Source organism: Euprymna scolopes, chromosome 11 (genome assembly GCF_053919585.1).
Source record: "Euprymna scolopes isolate OS-2025 chromosome 11, ASM5391958v1, whole genome shotgun sequence".
In the NCBI taxonomy this organism is placed as follows: Eukaryota; Metazoa; Mollusca; class Cephalopoda; order Sepiida; family Sepiolidae; genus Euprymna; species Euprymna scolopes.
Window position 1 is genome coordinate 1,182,764 of NC_136492.1, and position 18,054 is coordinate 1,200,817.

The window sequence follows — 18,054 nt, forward strand, 5'->3', positions numbered from 1 at the left end:
CTAGAACTGGAAGTATGCCTTTTGCACAAGCGCCGACGGAAGCTCGACAAATATACGGCGGATTGCGGCGATCAGTTTGTGTCGTGGGAGGTCATGTTGGTGATGTTCCTGATTTATGATTAAACGAAGTAGTCCAGTGGGTTAAGTTCGGGGGAGGAGTGGGGCTAGTAAGAAAAGGTAAAACAGTCGTACCACTGTTTCTGAAATCAAGCCTGGGTCTCTTTGGACTTGTGGTCAGCACCGAGTCTTGCTGCTACACCCAGGGTCTGTCAGCGGCCAGGTAGTGGCACAAGGAGATCACCAAACCCTAACCCGAACATCCAGGTACACTTTGCTGCTGACTTTCAAGCCAACTTCGAAGATGCGATAATGTGGCATAATGTGACTCTCACTTAAAACCACACCAAATATCAAAACTGTGGGTCATCCGATGCATTAAGCTCTGCCCTCAAGCGTTAAACTGTCCGCATTTGTACTTTGAGGATGATGACAATAGTCTTTTTGCCATAACTTGAATTAGTAGAGAACATGAGTTGTACGGCGGGGCATCTCCATTCTCGCTAGTTGAATATTGTATCACTTTCACACATGATAGAAGGCTACTATCGATCTTGGGATTCATACACAACTGGCCATCTATTAGATGGTCTGCAACAAAAAACGAAAACCAGTTTTCATCGAACGGAAACGGAATCATGTCGTCTTTTCTACAGCGACAATTTTATCGGTTTTACCCGTATTATAGAAATATATCAAAAGGTAAGTGAAATATACAACGGTTTATCTAAATGTGAGATCAATTAATTGCTTTGTTTAAAATACGTTAATCTTATTTGATTCATTGCGCATTATTTAAAACAGCAAAAGTATCCCAGTACTGCAAAAGCCGAAGGAATTTTATCCGAAGATGTTTGTGTAAAAGTTTTGTGTGGATAAAATAGGTCAATGTACTATCACCAATTCAGTGGCCATATGTGTATGTTATGCTTACAGAAAACGGAGACGATGAAAACAGTATTAATGACAATATTATAAAGGACCGCGATAGTAACATTGATATCCAGAATATAGATATCTGTATTTTAAAATGTCTGCTCGATTTGTGCTAAGATATAATTTGCTTTAATCATATTTTTTTAAAGTAAAAGACCTAAATCTTAGATGATTCGTGAGTAATCAATGAAGATAAGCTGATGTGTGTAGAGTTGGTGAAAAGAAGAGTTTTATGTATTTGCTGGTAGGTTTGTATTACTTACTTGTAGTTTTAACTAATGTTCTTAATGTTGATATAAAGAGTCTTATATATATTAGTTGATATGTGAATTGCTTTTTAAAAGTTTCAGATGGTGTTTGTAGAGTTGATGAAAAAGCGTACTAAATTAATTGATATGTGAAATGTATTTTTAAAGTTTCAGGTGATGTGTGAAAAATTTACATGTGATAAAATGCTTTAAAAAAGAAAATTGTACAAACATATTTTTATGCAGCCTGTAGTGTACGTAGGCAGGCAAAAAGAAAAGAAAAGAAACAACGACGGCTACTCCCTTTTATGTTTGCTAACTTGTAACTTGTAACCTGATATGTAAATGATTTTGCACGGTTTTTGGCAGTTTTGGATTTGAATGTTCGACCAGTAAGTTTTGACAGCAAAGTTACGAGTTTTGGAGTCGTGAGCTTTGAAAGCAGCGCGTCAAAACAAACTCTAGATTATTACGGGAGTGTAGAATAGTTAACTTTTGACTATTCAACCACTTTACAAGCTGGGTGTAAGTTAGATTTTAAAGGGTGTATGATGAGCCACCGAATGTGTGCAATTCAGTTTGAAATTATGCCATACTAGCAGACAGGCGGCGATGGCCGGTCCTAAAATATGCATACATATTATATTTTAATTAATACAGAAACTGAGACATGTGTATACGAGTATTATGTCTTTTTCTAAACCGTTAATTTCTTGAAAGTAAAAGAAGAAAAATACTCCAGCTAAGATCGAAACCAAAATCTAAACACAGTAAATCAAGGACGATAACCAAATCTAAATGTAAATCTAAATATCATTTTAATGTTAACGTGTCTCAGGTGTCGATCCCTAAATCTTTATTATTTCTGCGATTCATGAACGAAATATCTGATCAAATACTGTCGTAGATGAATATATTTTCTGATGACACTATGCTATATAACAGACGTGGCACAACAAACTGTACACTTCCCCGGGGCAACTGACACGTCAGGAAATAACCTCCAGTTAGTACTTGAATGAGGAGGTAAACTTATTGCGCTCTGATGAACTCGTTGTACTTGTGACCCCATCGACATTCATATCCCCGACAAACCCGCTTGGCAATAAAATCTCACCCCTTCATTATTGAGGTATTAAGCTTTCTATTCTAATAGTTTCTTCCTTCACTGGCTATACAGATATGCAGAAGTTGAAATTTAACGTAAACCAATATCTTTTTAATCTGTGCACTTCTCCAGGGCAAATGAAATGTCAGAAAATAACCTCCAGTTGGTATTTGAATGAGGATGGCAATTTATTGTTACATATTATGATGTTATGACTGATGTTTTGTCTTTTAACAATTATCAGAAACTTCAGTTCTATCCTTTAAAAATTCTAAGAAATTAATGTGTCGTTATTCTAAAATTATAGGAATATAATGTTTAATCCTTTACCAATTATAAGAAACTAATGGTTTGTTCTTTTACAATAATAAAACTAATGGCCTAATCTTTAACAATAATGAGAAAAAAATGTTTTGTTCGGAAACAATTGTAAGAAACTAGTGTTCTATCATTTAACAATTGTAATTAACTAATTAGTTGTCCTTAACATTTAAAAGAAACTAATGTTCTATCTTTAAACAATTATAAGAAACTAATATGTTGTACTTTAACAATTAAAAGAAACTAATATTTTGTACTTTATACAATTAAAAGAAACTAGTATTTTGTACTTTAACAATTAAAAGAATCTAATATTTTGTACTTTAACAATTAAAAGAAACTAATATTTTTTACTTTAACAATTAAAAGACACTAATGTTTATACTTTAACAATTAAAAGAAACTAATATTTTGTATTTAACAATTAAAAGAAACTAATATTTTGTACTTTAACCATTAAAAGACACTAATGTTTTATACTTTAACAATTAAAAGAAACTAATGTTTTGTGTTGCAATATTTTGTTGTTTTAATGGGGTAGTTATTTAATTGCCGCTCATATCGGCAATATTTGCACAAGGCCTGTAAAGTAGGAACCCCGCAGGCTCCCCTAAAGCAGGGGCACTCCTGCAATTTTAAAAATTGGCTGAGTAACCCCGTCGGCATTCCCCGGTTGGGGCGCCTCAGGAATCAATACAGTGTTTAGATGACCGAAGTCTATCACTGGTAATGAGAGAAGCCCTAGACGACGGCTGCAAAGCATTAAACATATTGAGAGAGCATTATTTATCGAAAGGAAGACCCAAAATTATGTCTTTATACCCTGAACTGACCTCTCTAAAACGAATGGAAGCCGAAACTATTACTGATTATATTATAAGAGCCAAGATAACTGCAAATTCTTTAAAAATGTCTGGTGAAGTTATAAGTGACAGTCTGTTAATTTCCATGGTCCTTAAGGGATTACCGAGTGATTTCAAGCCATTTACCAACGTGATAACCCAGAAAAAAACCATGACTTTTAGCCAATTCAAGATAGAACTCAGAAGTTACGAAGAAACTGAACAAATGATCACAGAAAAAAAAAACGAATCCACAAATATCATGAAATTTAAAAATACACACATAAAAACACCAAAATCGAATTATACCCATGCCAGGAATAAAAAAACACAACTTTGCCAAAAGCAGGTTTTTTCCTAAGAAAAGTACAAAAATTATTTGCTATAATTGTGGACGACCTAATCACAAGAGTTTCCAATGTAGATACAGGACTCAAAATGGCGACTACATTAAAAATGTAGAGAGCTCTATTAGCGAACATACAATTTTATTTTCGTGTACGTTTGATGCTTCAACAAACAATAATAATTTTCTTGTCGATTGTGGGGCCACGGCACATGTGATTACAAAGGAATCTGATTTTATCAATTTTGATCCCAACTTTTAGCCACAAAATAATTTTGTAGAACTAGCTGAGGGGAGTCGAGTCAATGATATCGTTTTGAAAAGAGGCAATGTGAAAATCTCGCTAAAGAACAATAAAGGTGAACTGTGTGTCTGTATTCTAGAAAACGCTCTTCTAATCCCAAAATTTAAACAACATATATTTTCTATACAAGCTGCCACAAAACAAGGTGAAAATATAAACTTTATCCCCAATAAATCAAAACTGGTATACCCGAATGGAACTGTATTCGAAATTAAAGAAAATGGAAGACTATATTATTTAAATAGCGTAGTCCCATCAAAAACCGCCTGCCATGATCTACAGACATGGCATAAAATTCTTGGACACTACAATATTCCTGATATCAAAAAGTTGCCGACTGTAGTTGATGGAATGCAAATACAAACATCAAAAACCTTCAACTGCGACGTCTGTACGCAAGGGAAAATGACAAACTATCAAAACAAGATACCAGACAAAAAGGCCAAAAAAATCCTATCAATGGTGCATTGTGACTTGAACGGTCCCGTAGAACCGATGGCCAGAGAACATTATAGATATGTGTTGAATTTCGTAAATGACCATTCAGGTTTAATAATGGTTTACTTTTTAAAGAACAAATCTGATACCCTGCTAGCAACTAAGAAATATCTAGCCGACATGGCCCCCTACGGTGAAATCAAGTGTATTCGCTCTGACAACGGTACGGAATTCACCAATAAAGACTTTGAACTTTTACTAATTAACCATCATATCAGGCATGAAACATCAGCTCCTAGATCGCCACACCAAAACGGGACTGCTGAACGTGCGTGGCGGACACTTTTTGAAATGGCAAGATGCCTATTCATTGAATCAAAACTCCCTAAAAACCTCTGGACGTATGCACTTATGGCGGCAGCCTATATACGCAACAGGTGCTTTAACAAAACACTATCTAAAACTCCATAGTAATCTTTCTGCGGTAAAAAAAACAAATTTAAGCAGAATGCATATATTTGGTTCAACTTGCTTCGCATATATAGAGAAAAAGAGTAAATTGAATATTAAAGCCGACAGAGGTATATTTCTTGGATACGATAAAACAGTCCAGCCAATTTAATATTTTTTCCCGAAAAAAAATAAAATAAAAAGAATCCGGTGTGTAAAATTCACACACACGTTTAATTTTACAGACGAAACCCTGTCATATGAAGAGGATGAAATTATATTACCTCAAATAATTAGAACAAACGAAAACAATAAAAATGACGGAGACGAGAGTGTCAATGATGATGATGATGATGATGATGATGATGATGATGAAGTCGAAAGATATCCCAAAAGAAATAGAAGACGACCCGATTTTTTTGTGGTCGACAATATAAATGATTGTCAAATCGACTATTGCTATTCAATGGAAAATGCACCAAAAAGCTTCAACGAAGCAATTAATTCAGAACATTGTGATGAATGGAAAATTGCCATGAAAAAAAGAAATAGATGCCTTAACAGAAAATGATACCTATACGGTAGTGCCTCTCCCAAGAGATAAACATGTTATTTCTACCAGATGGGTCTTTGCAAAAAAGAGTATAGCATCAGGCGTAGAACAGTGCAAAGCAAGATTTGTTGCTAAGGGGTACTCTCAGATTTACAGTAAAGAATACTTTTCTACGTTTTCACCGACCACAAACCTAACGACAATCAGAATTTTGCTGCAAGTCGCATCACAATATGACCTAAACATCCATCAAATGGACGTAAAAAATGCTTATTTGAATGCCGCAATAGATTGTGAAATTTATATTACCCCTCCAGAGGGATTTATAATGAAAAATAAAAATAGCGTGTGGCGACTTAACAAGTAATTATATGGTCTAAAGCAGAGTGCTTAGTGTTGGAACACAGTACTCCATGATTATATTATTAAACAACAATTTAGACAATGCGCTGTAGACCCTTGTTTATATACCCAACAGAAAGACGATAAACTACTGATTTTTGTTTTGTGGGTCGATGATATTTTAATCGCATCAAATTGTGACATAATGTTAACTGATGTTAAGAACAAATTAAGTAAATGATTCAAAATGACCGATCTTGGCAAAATATCCTGGTTTCTGAGGATAGAATTTATTCAAAGCAAAGGACTTGTTACGATGACTCAATCGAGATACATCGACAAAATACCATTAAAATTTGGAATGGGAGAGTGCAAGAAACGCTCTACGCCGGTCGAAAATGATATTAATAAAAATATACACACAGAATCTGAAATAATAAATGACACACAATATCGCGAAATTATAGGTAGTCTTATATATTTAATGACTGCAACCAGGCCCGACATATGCTATACAGTAACAAAACTGTCACAAAAATTATCACGACCGACAATGAAGGATTTAAACAGAGCTAAACAAGTCCTACGTTATTTAAAAGGAACTAAAGAACAGAAGTTAGTATTTAGAAAATCAAGAAATCCCCTAAAATTATAAGGTTTTTTGGATTCAGACTGGGCAAACGACGAAGATCGCAAGAGTGTATCTGGATATTGTTTCAGACTCTCAGAAAATGGGCCTATTATTTCATGGAAATCTAAAAAGCAACAGATTGTATCTCTCTCTACGTGTGAAGCAGAATTTATCGCGACCATACACACGACCCAGGAAGCACTCTACCTTAAAACTATCCTGAAGATAATTTTGGAGCCAGAATTGATTACAAGCCCCGTAGTAATTAATTGTGATAATCAAGCCAGTATAGTCTTAGCACAGAACACGATAATCAACCAAAGATCTAAGCATATAGATATAAAATACCATTTCATAAAAAACGAGATAAACAAGGAATCCATTATTTTTAATTACATATCATCAGAACAAAATATCGCTGATGTATTTACGAAACCGGCGACAAGGATAAAGCTACAACGTTTTTTCTCAAAACTTGTTGGTGAATTCGACTGAATATTTTTTTTTCTTTCACTGCCCTGTATGTATATAGATTTCTATATATTAAAAATACAGACCAGCGAAGTTCCACTTATGAGAAGGCTCTTATTATTTTGCATGAATATCAGCGGGAAACCCAAGGGGTAATGCTCAGAGTATATAGATTTCTATATATATATATATATAAAAATAGTCCTTGACAAGACGTTAAATTGTATCCATTTTATTTGTATTAACACTTTAACCTACTAATGCGTAACTAATACTTTTGCTTAAAAAAAAATCTTTGTAATTTTCCTTTTTGACATTTGAACACAATTAAAAATGGCGTCTTTTTGAATGCTAAAATTCTAAGATCCAAATGATTTCTAATTTTTGTTATGTCTAAGTGAATATGAAAATATATATTTATTTTTGAGCAGAACAAACACAAGGGACTTCCCCATTATAAAAAATAGGGAGGATGTTGCAATATTTTGGTGTTTTAATGGGGTAGATATTATTTGCTGCCCACCTCAGCAAAATGTGGCACAAGGCCGGAAAGTGAAAACCCCGCAGGCTCCCCTAAAGGAGGGGCACTCCTGCAATTTTAAAAATTGCCTGAGTAACCCCGTCGGCATTCCCCGGTCGGGGCGCCTCAGGCAGCAAGCAATAAACTTGCCCCACCGGAAAGCCCAGTGGCAAGGCCTGGGAGGGTGGACCTCCTAGGTATTACCCAGGCGGTGTACCTCAGTCCAACAGGTGCTGGGCCGGTTCCCGGTCCCTCACCTGTTGGGCTGAGTGTCAAGTGACGAATCCTTGACTGGTACTACCCTGTCTCCATGCAGCCGAAGCCGCTAGGAGACATCCCATCAAAAGAGTGTTTTAATGGGGTAGATATTTATTTGCTGCCCACCTCAGCAAAATGTGGCACAAGGCCGGAAAGTGGGAACCCCGCAGGCTCCCCTAAAGGAGGGGCACTCCTGCAATTTTAAAAATTGCCTGAGTAACCCCGTCGGCATTCCCCGGTCGGGGCGCCTCAGGCAGCAAGCAATAAACTTGCCCCACCAGAAAGCCCGGTGGCATGGCCTGGGAGGGTGGACCTCCTAGGTATTACCCAGGCGGTGTACCTCAGTCCAACAGGTGCTGGGCCGGTTCCCGGCCCCTCACCTGTTGGGCTGAGTGTCAAGTGACGAATCCTTGACATGTACTACCCTGTCTCCCTGCAGCCGAAGCCGCTAGGAGACACATCCCATCAAAAGAGTGTTTTAATGGGGTATGATCCCACACAGTCGGACAATTCTATTTATAAACGTTGCTGCTAATAACTGACGAATCAAATTAATTCACGTTCTGCTACCAACCAATCAGAAACCAGAATTGCTTCATAAATATTAAACCTTTTCTGGAGCAATTTCACATGTTCTTTTCCCGGGTTTCGACACGGTAAGAATATTTTGTTCTGTGGAACTGTCTACTACAAACAAGTCACCTCCCAGGACTTGTGTGTAACAGCGTACCATCTGAAACTGTTCTGAAACTCAAAATGGCTTACACTTCTAGATTTTGTACTTTAACAATTAAAAGAAACTAATATTTTGTACTTTAACAATAAAAAGAAACTAATATTTTGTACTTTAACAATAAAAAGAAACTAATATTTTGTACTTTAACAATTTAAAAGAAACTAATATTTTGTACTTCAACAATTAAAAGAAACTAATATTTTGTACTTTAACAATTAAAAGACACTAATGTTTTGTACTTTAACTATTAAAAGAAACTAATATTTTGTACTTTAACAATGAAAAGCCACTAATTTTTTGTACTTTAACAATTAAAAGACACTAATGTTCTGTACTTTAACAATTATGAACAACTAATTTTTTGTACATTAACAATTATAAGAAACTAACTTTTTGTCATTTAACAATTCTGAGAAACCTTCTCAATCACCGATTGCTCTGATTAATCACACTCTAATAAAAAAAACTCATCGTCTAAACAGATCGGCTTTACATTCACAGACAACACGAACTGGAACAAATATATTGAATATATTCCAAAGGTCAATTCCATTGACTGCACTACAAAAATAATTACATTTGCATGGAATATTGTTTATACAATATTAACCAATAATATCTCCGTTTTAGACACAACCGGAAATAGTCTCCAATCTAATAGGCCTGTTTTTTATTGCTTTTATTGGAGGAACATTTTACAGCATACCATTTCATATCTGTGTGCGTAGACATAATTGAAGACAACATAACGTAAACAATGTTTACCAAAGTTCAGAATTGTTTATTACCAATCCTTGATTGTCCAGTCAAAATAATGTTTGAACCTGAATTAATTCTAAGAAAACGTTTCATGATTTTATTTTGACTATATTATATGAAGAACAACATACTGCATGTTTCTCTTTATTTTGCCTCCCCACAAGGGTCCTCTTAATGTGGAAAAAGGGACAAAAATAACGATTATCTTATTTATGAAGGATTTTCTCCTCCACTAACCGAGAATAAAAATTTAAGTGCAGCATCAGAAAAGATACTATACTTTGATCTCAGCCGGAAAGTTAAATAACCACAAAGATCCCTCATATAACGTTAAAACGATGACAACCATCTCACTAGGAATAAACAATAACGTTATAACATACATGTACATTTCTAAAGCCAGACTTTGCTACGGACCTATGTACTGTTCATAACTTTATGTGCTTATATATATATATATATATATATATATATATATATATATATATATATATATATATATATATACTAGCATCGGTGCCCGGCGTTGCCCATGTATTTGGAGGTGGTGTATTTTGAGAAAATAGAAGCGGTCAATTTCTTTTTAAATTTGACCCCTATTATAACCCCTTAAAATTTATATTTTTGAGCTCAAATCCAATCATTAAGTTAGATCCATGTCCAAGACACCTATATCTAAAATTTCAAGTGTGTAGACCCAGTATTGTCGAAGGAGTTTGGTAGAGTTCTCAAAGGTCAAATCGTTGAACTTTGACCGCTTAATGTCCAAATTTCTGGCCAAAAATCGACCACATCGATTTTCCTAACTCTCAGTACCCTGTATATAAAATTTCGAGTCTGTAGACTAAAAATTGACAGAGTTATTGCGTAGGGAAATGTACACAGACACACAGACAGACACTTTCACTTTTATAGATATACTAGCATGGGCGCATGGCGTTGCTCGGGTGTTTGGATGTGTATGTTGAGCAAAAAAAAAAGTGGTAGTAGGAAGGCAGGCCAGAACTCGTACCGCAAGGAAGGAAGAGAACGAGATAAAACCTAACGTTTATGCTGTTACGACCACCGCCAAACCGGAAGCGACATTTTTTTTTAAATTAAGGCTAGACAATCTAAAGGAGAGGATAACTTTCAAAAATATCGGCGATAAAGTTCCCCCTTGTAGAAAAGTGCCTACTTGAAGGGGAAGATATTAATGTTTTTAGCCAATTTTTCGCCTCTATTGAAAGTTTAAGACAGACATGCAAACAGACATACATATATACATTCATATACCGGTAACTAAAAATTTTCGACCCAAACTGATGAAAAAGCTTGCCCTATCTCTGAATACCCTTTATATAAAATGTCAAATATTTAGACCAGAAATTGTCTGAGTAATTTGGAAGAGACCGCAGATCTAAAATTTCAAGTACGTAGACTCAAAATTGTCGGAGGAGTTTGGTAGAGTTCTCAAAGGTCAAATCGTTGAACCTTTACCCCCTTAATCGCCAAATTTCTGGCCAAAAACCGATCACATCGATTTTCTCAAATCTCAGTAACCTGTATATCAAATTTCGAGTCTGTAGATTAAAATTGACAGAGTTATTGCGTAGGGAAATGTACACAGATCCACAGACACACAGATACACAGATACGTTCACTTTTATAGGCATATAGACTAGCATTTCAGCCCGGCGTTGCCCGGGTGTTTGGATATGTATGTTGAGCATAAAAAAGCGGTCAATTTATTTTAACTTTGACCTCTATTATAACCCCTTAACATTTATTGTTTTGGGCTCAAATCAAGCTTAAGGTAGATCCATGTTCAAGGGACCTATATCTAAAATTTCAAGTGCGTAGACCCAAAATTGTCAGAGGAGTTTTGTAGATTTCTCAAAAGTAAATCAGTGAACTTTGACCCCTTAACAGCTAAATTTCTGGCCGAAAACCAATCACATAGATTTTCCTAAAGCTCAGTACCCTGTATATAAAGTTTCGAGTCTGTAGACTAAAAATTGACAGAGTTTTTGCGTACGGAAATGTACACAGACAGACACACAGACAGACAGACACACAGACACGTTCACTTTTATATATATATACTTGCCTGGGTGTTTGGAGGTATATGCTGAGCAACAAAAAAAACGGTCAATTTTTTAAAGTTTGAACCCTAATGTTTTAAAGTTTGACCCCTTAACATTTGTTATTATTTTGGGCTCAGGTCAACTTATTAAGTTAGATCCATGCCCAAGGAACCAATATCTAAAATTTTAAATGTTTAGACCGAAAATTGTCGGAGGAGTTTGGTAGAGTTCTCAAAGGTCAAATCGTTGAACTTTTACCCCTTAACAGCCAAATTTCAGGCCGAAAACCGATCACATCGATTTTCCCAAATCTCAGTTCCCTGTATATCAAACTTTGAGCCTGTAGACTGAAAACAGACAGAGTTATTGCGTAGCGAAATGTACACAGACACACACACGTTCACTTACTTATATATATATATATATATATATATATATATATATATATAAGTGAAAGTGTCTGTGTGTGTATCTGTGTGTCTGTGTATCTGTGTATCTGTGTGTGTACATTTCCCTACGCAATAACTCTGTCAATTTTTAGTCTACAGACTCGAAATTTGATATACAGGGTACTGAGATTTGGGAAAATCGATGTGATTGGTTTTCGGCCAGAAGTTTGGCGATTAAGGGGTCAAAGTTTAACGATTTTACCTTTAAGAACTATACAAACGCTACAAAACTCCGACAATTTTGGGTCTAAACACTTGAAATTTTAGATATATGTTCATTGGACATGGATCTTACTTAATAACTTGATTTGAGCCCAAAACAATAAATGTTAAGGGGTCATAATAGGGGTCAAATTTAAAAAAAATTGCCCGCTTTTCTTTGGGAGGGGAGGGGGCTCAACATGCACCTCCAAATACCCGGGCAACGCCGTGCTGAAATAGTATATCTATAAAAGTGAAAGTGTCTGTCTGTGTGGATATCTGTGTATCTTTGTGTCTGTGTGTCTGTGTGTATACATTTCCCTATGCAATAACTCTGTCAATTTTTAGTCTATATACTTGAAATTTGATATACAGTGTACTGAGATTTTAGAAAATCGATGTGATTGGTTTTCGACCAAAAATTTGGCGATTAAGGGATCAAAGTTCAACGATTTGACCATTGAGAATATATATATATATATATATATATATATATATATATATATATATATATATATATATATATACATCTGTTTGATGCCTTTTATGTCTACGATAAAAAAAATAGTTCGGTTTCTCAGGTTGCACAGATGCAGCTGGACACTCTACTTGTAACTTCTTTATAGACCATTCCCTCATACAGACAGTAATGTACCCAATCCGCCTACCAGATCGTTAACACCAGCAGGCCTCACTTCTAGACCTATTCCTCGCCACAGTATCGGAGTATTGTGTGACTAATGCCCACAGTCTACTTGCAAACGCAGACTAACAGCCAACATGATTCTCCCAAGAATGTGCGCACAGAAATCACTTTTCCATAGTTACCAACATAATAGATGTACTGAGACTAAAGATGCTTTCAGGACTGTCAGCAACCACTGTAAAAGAGTAATAAAAAGTGCAAGAGAGCTATATGCTCAGTCCGTTTAATTCAAAGTAGCTGAGCAGCGGCTTAGTTCCCATCAGTTTTGGCAAATAACAAACAGGATCCTAAACAGAAGCGTGCGTTCTATCCCAACCATCATCAATGGACCTGAGGTCATCTCGTCAGCATCAGAAAAGGTACGACTTTTTGCCAAGAACTTTGCAGCTAATTTACCCTAAGCGACAAAGGCCATCAACTCCCCATATTTCCTCCTGTAACAGAAAACACACTATGCAACATACAAATATCTATGCATGATGTCGCCAAACTAATCAAGAACCTTGATTCCAGTAAAGCAACTGGCCCTGACAGCATTCCAGTTATAGTGCTGAAAAAGCTCCAACCAGAACTTGCCCCCATACTTACAAAACTGTTTAAGCGTTGCCTTAAGGAAAAGTGCTTTCCAACATCCTGGAAAATCTCATCAGTACGCCCTGTATTTAAGAAGTCAGGTGAAAAGTCATCTCCCTCTCAGTACAGACGAATAAGTTTCCTGTGTGTCATGAGTAAGTTGTTGGAATCCGTATCAAATAAAGAACTAGTCAACCACCTCAGCAGAAATAACCTTCTTAGTGACATGCAATATGGTTTCCGCTCTGCAAGATCTACAGCAGATGTGCTAACTGTTATATCTCACAGGATTAGTGAATCTCTTGACAAAGGCTTACTTTCCAGGGTAATTGCTCTTGACATATCAAAGGCCTTCGATAAGGTATTGCACAAGAGCCTACTTCACAAGATTTCCAGCTACCTTTTAATGTCCTTGATATCATAAAAACTTAGACGTCTCCAAGGAGTGTGGGTATCATTTCATCCCTGCTATACTAATTAAGAAATGCTCATCTGAGATAGCCCCTGTACTTTCCAATCTCAACAAAAAATGCCTTGCTGGATCTTGCTTCCCTGATAGCTGGAAGATGGCCTCTGTGGTACCAGTGTACACGAATTCTGGTAAAAATACTGATTCTTTCAATTATCGCCCTATAAGTCTTTTCTCCATCTTCGCTAAAATCTTTGGGGCCTTAATTAATCAAGTACTAGTCCACCACCTCACAAAAGCAAATCTTCTCTCTGACAAACAGTATGCATTTAGGAAATGTCGTTCTACTGCAGATATTTTAACAGTCATCTCTGAACGCATATACTATGCACTGGATAAGGCAGGCAAAGCCAGGGCTGAAGCTTTGATATATTCAAGTCCTTTTACAAAGTCTAGCACGAAGAGTTGCAAATGAAAATTAAATCATACCGTGTAACTGGACGTATATTAAAGATAATTAGCTCCTGCTTAGGAAATAAGATCATCCAGGTTGTCATTAATGGACGTACATCCAAGCAACACAACATTAATGTGAGAATGCCTCAGAAGTCGACCCTGGGATCACTATTATTCCTGATATTCATTAATGACCGTCCTGATTATATTGTGTCCGAGATGGGTATATTTGCTGATGATACAACGCTCTATAACATGCGTGAAGGAGAAACGGATGTACATAAATCTAAGACAATGAAATAATCGTTAGAAAATGACCTCCAGACCGTAGTGGAATAAGACCTCAAATGGATAACATTTAATGCTAGTAAGACTAAGCTGCTCTCCTTTAACAATTACAACACGCCTCTCCAACCACCAATATCCATGACAAATAATACCCTATCTGAGAATTCTACCTTCAACCCTCTCGGCCAAAATTTGTGGGCAATATGAACTGGCACAAATACATTGAGGACATTGCGAAGGCTAAGACCACCATTCACCCAAGCATTAAGTATTATTGCCACATCTTGGCTGGTGCATCTAACACTAGTCTCATCCTCTTGGATAGGATACATAAAAGAATTTTCAATCTAATAGGTCCCACCCCTGTCCCATCGCCGCAATGTTGCATCTCTATTACTGTTTTACAATATCTTAATACTAGCGGAGGTACCCGGCGTTGCCCGAGTGTTTGTTTCCGGGACGGGGGGGGAGTTTTAAAAAAATGTTATGGTAGGTAAGTAGGAAGGATCAAACCCGGAGTCATGAGTAAAAGTAGGAAAATAAAGTGTGAAAAAAAACAAAAAAAACATCTGCAACTTTAACAGTTCGGCCACCAAGAAAAGTCCATTCCAGTTGTTTAGGAAAAAAAAAACGACTACGGTAGGTCGGCGCGAACGTGAAAATATAATGTGAATTGTCCAGCACGCTAACCACTACGCCACAGAGCACTGCAGCTTACTTTAGTAATTTTAAATAACTTCACATGAAAGAACTACGAAGCCAAACCGGTGTTCTCTTCTCAACTGTTCCTTGTGAACGATCCCCAAACGGTGTTAAGTGGTGGCAGGGGGAGGGGGAATTTATTAGAGAGAAAATATTTTACCACTTTCATTGATCTTAACCGATTTTGGCCGTGACTTCTCAGCAGAAAAAGTATAGAAATCTAAGATTATCGAGGAATTTGAGAAATAATCAGCCTATAACACACCTCAGATATTGTTCTGCCGTTTGTGCATATTATATTTGCATGAAATATCTTGATTTTTAATCCTATTAAGGTCAAAATCCGACGGGAAAAAATGAGTTCATTTTATTTATATAGATAGATAGATAGAAAAAGAATAGATAGATAGAATAGAAGAAGATAGAAGAGAAGAAGAGAAGAAGAGAAGAGAAGAGAAGAGATAATGTGCTCTGATGAACTTATTGCACTTGTGCCCCCTTCGACGTACATTTCCCGACAAGCCCACTTAGCAACAAAATCTTACCTCTTCACTTTTGAGAACCCGAAATGCCATAAAGCTTTCTAATCTAATAGTTTGTCCTTCGAACAGCTAGATTTTGAAATGCCGTTCTTGCTACTTGCTTCCCTGGCTGTACTGATATGCAGAAGTTTAAATTTAATATACACCAACATCTTGTTAATCTTTATTAGGCATGGTCCCAAATAGTAACATCTTACGTACAAGTGTCGATTATGATTTAAAAAATCATAAAATGCATTTTAGAAATTTGTTCAGATTTTTGTTTTTTGTTTTTCTTTGTATTTTGTCTTTGATGTCAATACTTGAATAAATGTTATCTTTTCTATTGTTTTAATACAATATCGCTTTTTTTTCAGGAAGAAACATAAAGAGAAAAAACGTATGAATCACAGTGCAAGAGATGACAATTCAGCAGAATCTTTTTACGGCTCTCCGATGCAAGGACACAGAGCAAATAAACCATTTGCCACAAATTGGAAGAATATTAGAAAATTATCTTATTAAAACATCTAAGTATCATGTTGACAAGAAAGTTCTTGCGGTTTTGGACTTTTAATTTCAGACATCTCAGCTCAAACAAAAATTATTGATCGAAAAAGCACAATCAGATCTACATACTTCTGCCAACGAAAAACAAGTCTGTTATGCCAGTAATGTAAAAAATCTTGCATTCTGGTGGCGATGAAGCGTAGTCGGTTTAGCAACGTCTTATTGGCCATTGTCGTGGAGGAGAAAATTGTCCAAGTTTGCTTTTTTCCATCTAATATTCTTAAAAGACGACTTAATTGTTTTAAAACGATTGTAATTTAACCGATTTAATATAGTGAAAAACGCTGTTTAATATAATATATTAAGTTTAATATAATACATAAAGTAAAGTTATTATAACGAAAACTTATTTGAAAATACATCATTTGAAATCAAAATTAAAAATTCCGCACGAACTTTATGGTCAACCTAATAGAAAATAATCTCGTTAAAACATATAAGTAAATATAAACATATATTACTTAACATACTCATATGGACAGATAAGTGTAGAAATATAAACTATTTTGAGGTTACTAATAAAAACTTCGGAATTCCATTTTAGTAGATCATCTTCTAGGAAGATTATCTTTCGACTCGAATTCATCGTGGGTGTGTCGTGGTAAGAACTGAAATATAATGTCATTTTGCCGATCGATATAAATTGTACCCTCATCTGATAAACCATATGGTTTCTGCTGAAAGATGATATTAAAACATTTACTGAAATGAAATTCTTTTTTTTTAACACTAATCATACATTATTATCTATCTTCCTTCTTTTATTTTTATTTTACATTTCCATCCAAATAAGTTAAATGTCGCATTTTCCTATATCTGTAATCTAGCTCTTCTGTGGAGAAGCATTAGGCTTCGAAATGCCCAGGTATAAAGAGCGTTTATAACACCTTTTTTCTATTTGATGTTTTTCTCTTCTTGATCTGACAAATAAATTAATACCTATATTTATTTTAGTCGTCTCAAATTTCTTTATCTATACACCAAGAAATTAACATTTTTGTGCATTGATATTCCTATTAGGAAACCATTTTTTCTATTTATTTAAAACGAAAATATAGCTTTGGTATATATGGGTTGTTGAATTGCATTTATCTGCAAAATATCTAACTAATTTACATACTCTTAAAAACATTCATTTTAATTAATTCATTATTAGTGTTTTCGGTTTACTCATGAGATGATCATCTTTAGTTTATTATTACGTGTAATTATATCCATGCATATATTCTACATGATTTATACTGATTTAGTATTTGCATAAGCAAACACAAAGCTCTTTTTATATAAATTTATGTATGTGTATGTGTGCATATATATATATATATATATTTGTTTAAAAACTTTGCCTACCAAACTCCTTTGTCAGTTTTTTTGTTTACAGACATGAAACCTAATATATAGGGTCTTCCAACCGATGCGAAACTCGGCGCAAAAGTGTGAAAATTAAAACAATGAAATCCACCAGGTGAAGGTTGAACGACAGCATTACGAATATGCATGCGTAATGTAATAGCTATGAGTTAATATTTCGCCTTGCAGAAAACACGTCTTCATAGCTCAGTCATTAACGTCAAAGGTAAAAAATAAATCGTAAGCGCTTTGGTTTCCGTTCTTGGTGGTGGCGCACTAGTCATTTTCTTTAACTTTTTAAATCATTATTATATATTTGGGCCAATGTAATATAATAATAAATTCGAAATCTGCATTAACCAAAATAACATATTAAGCGTATTTCACGACCGGGCAACAGTGGGCAGCTTGATAGTATATATATATATATATATATATATATA

General features: G+C 35.4%; 1 protein-coding gene across 2 annotated transcripts in view; it reads left to right on the forward strand.

Moving 5' to 3' along the window:
* Positions 1 to 17,207, forward strand: part of LOC145287716 (uncharacterized) — a 640,174-nt gene extending 622,967 nt beyond the window's left edge. For both annotated transcript variants that reach the window (XM_080135469.1, XM_080135468.1), the window contains one exon: positions 16,069 to 17,207. In XM_080135469.1, coding sequence (XP_079991595.1) covers positions 16,069 to 16,216 — 148 coding nt within the window. In that variant the 3' untranslated portion in view covers positions 16,217 to 17,207. The remainder of the gene's footprint in view (positions 1 to 16,068) is intronic.
* Positions 17,208 to 18,054: the final 847 nt, after the last annotated feature.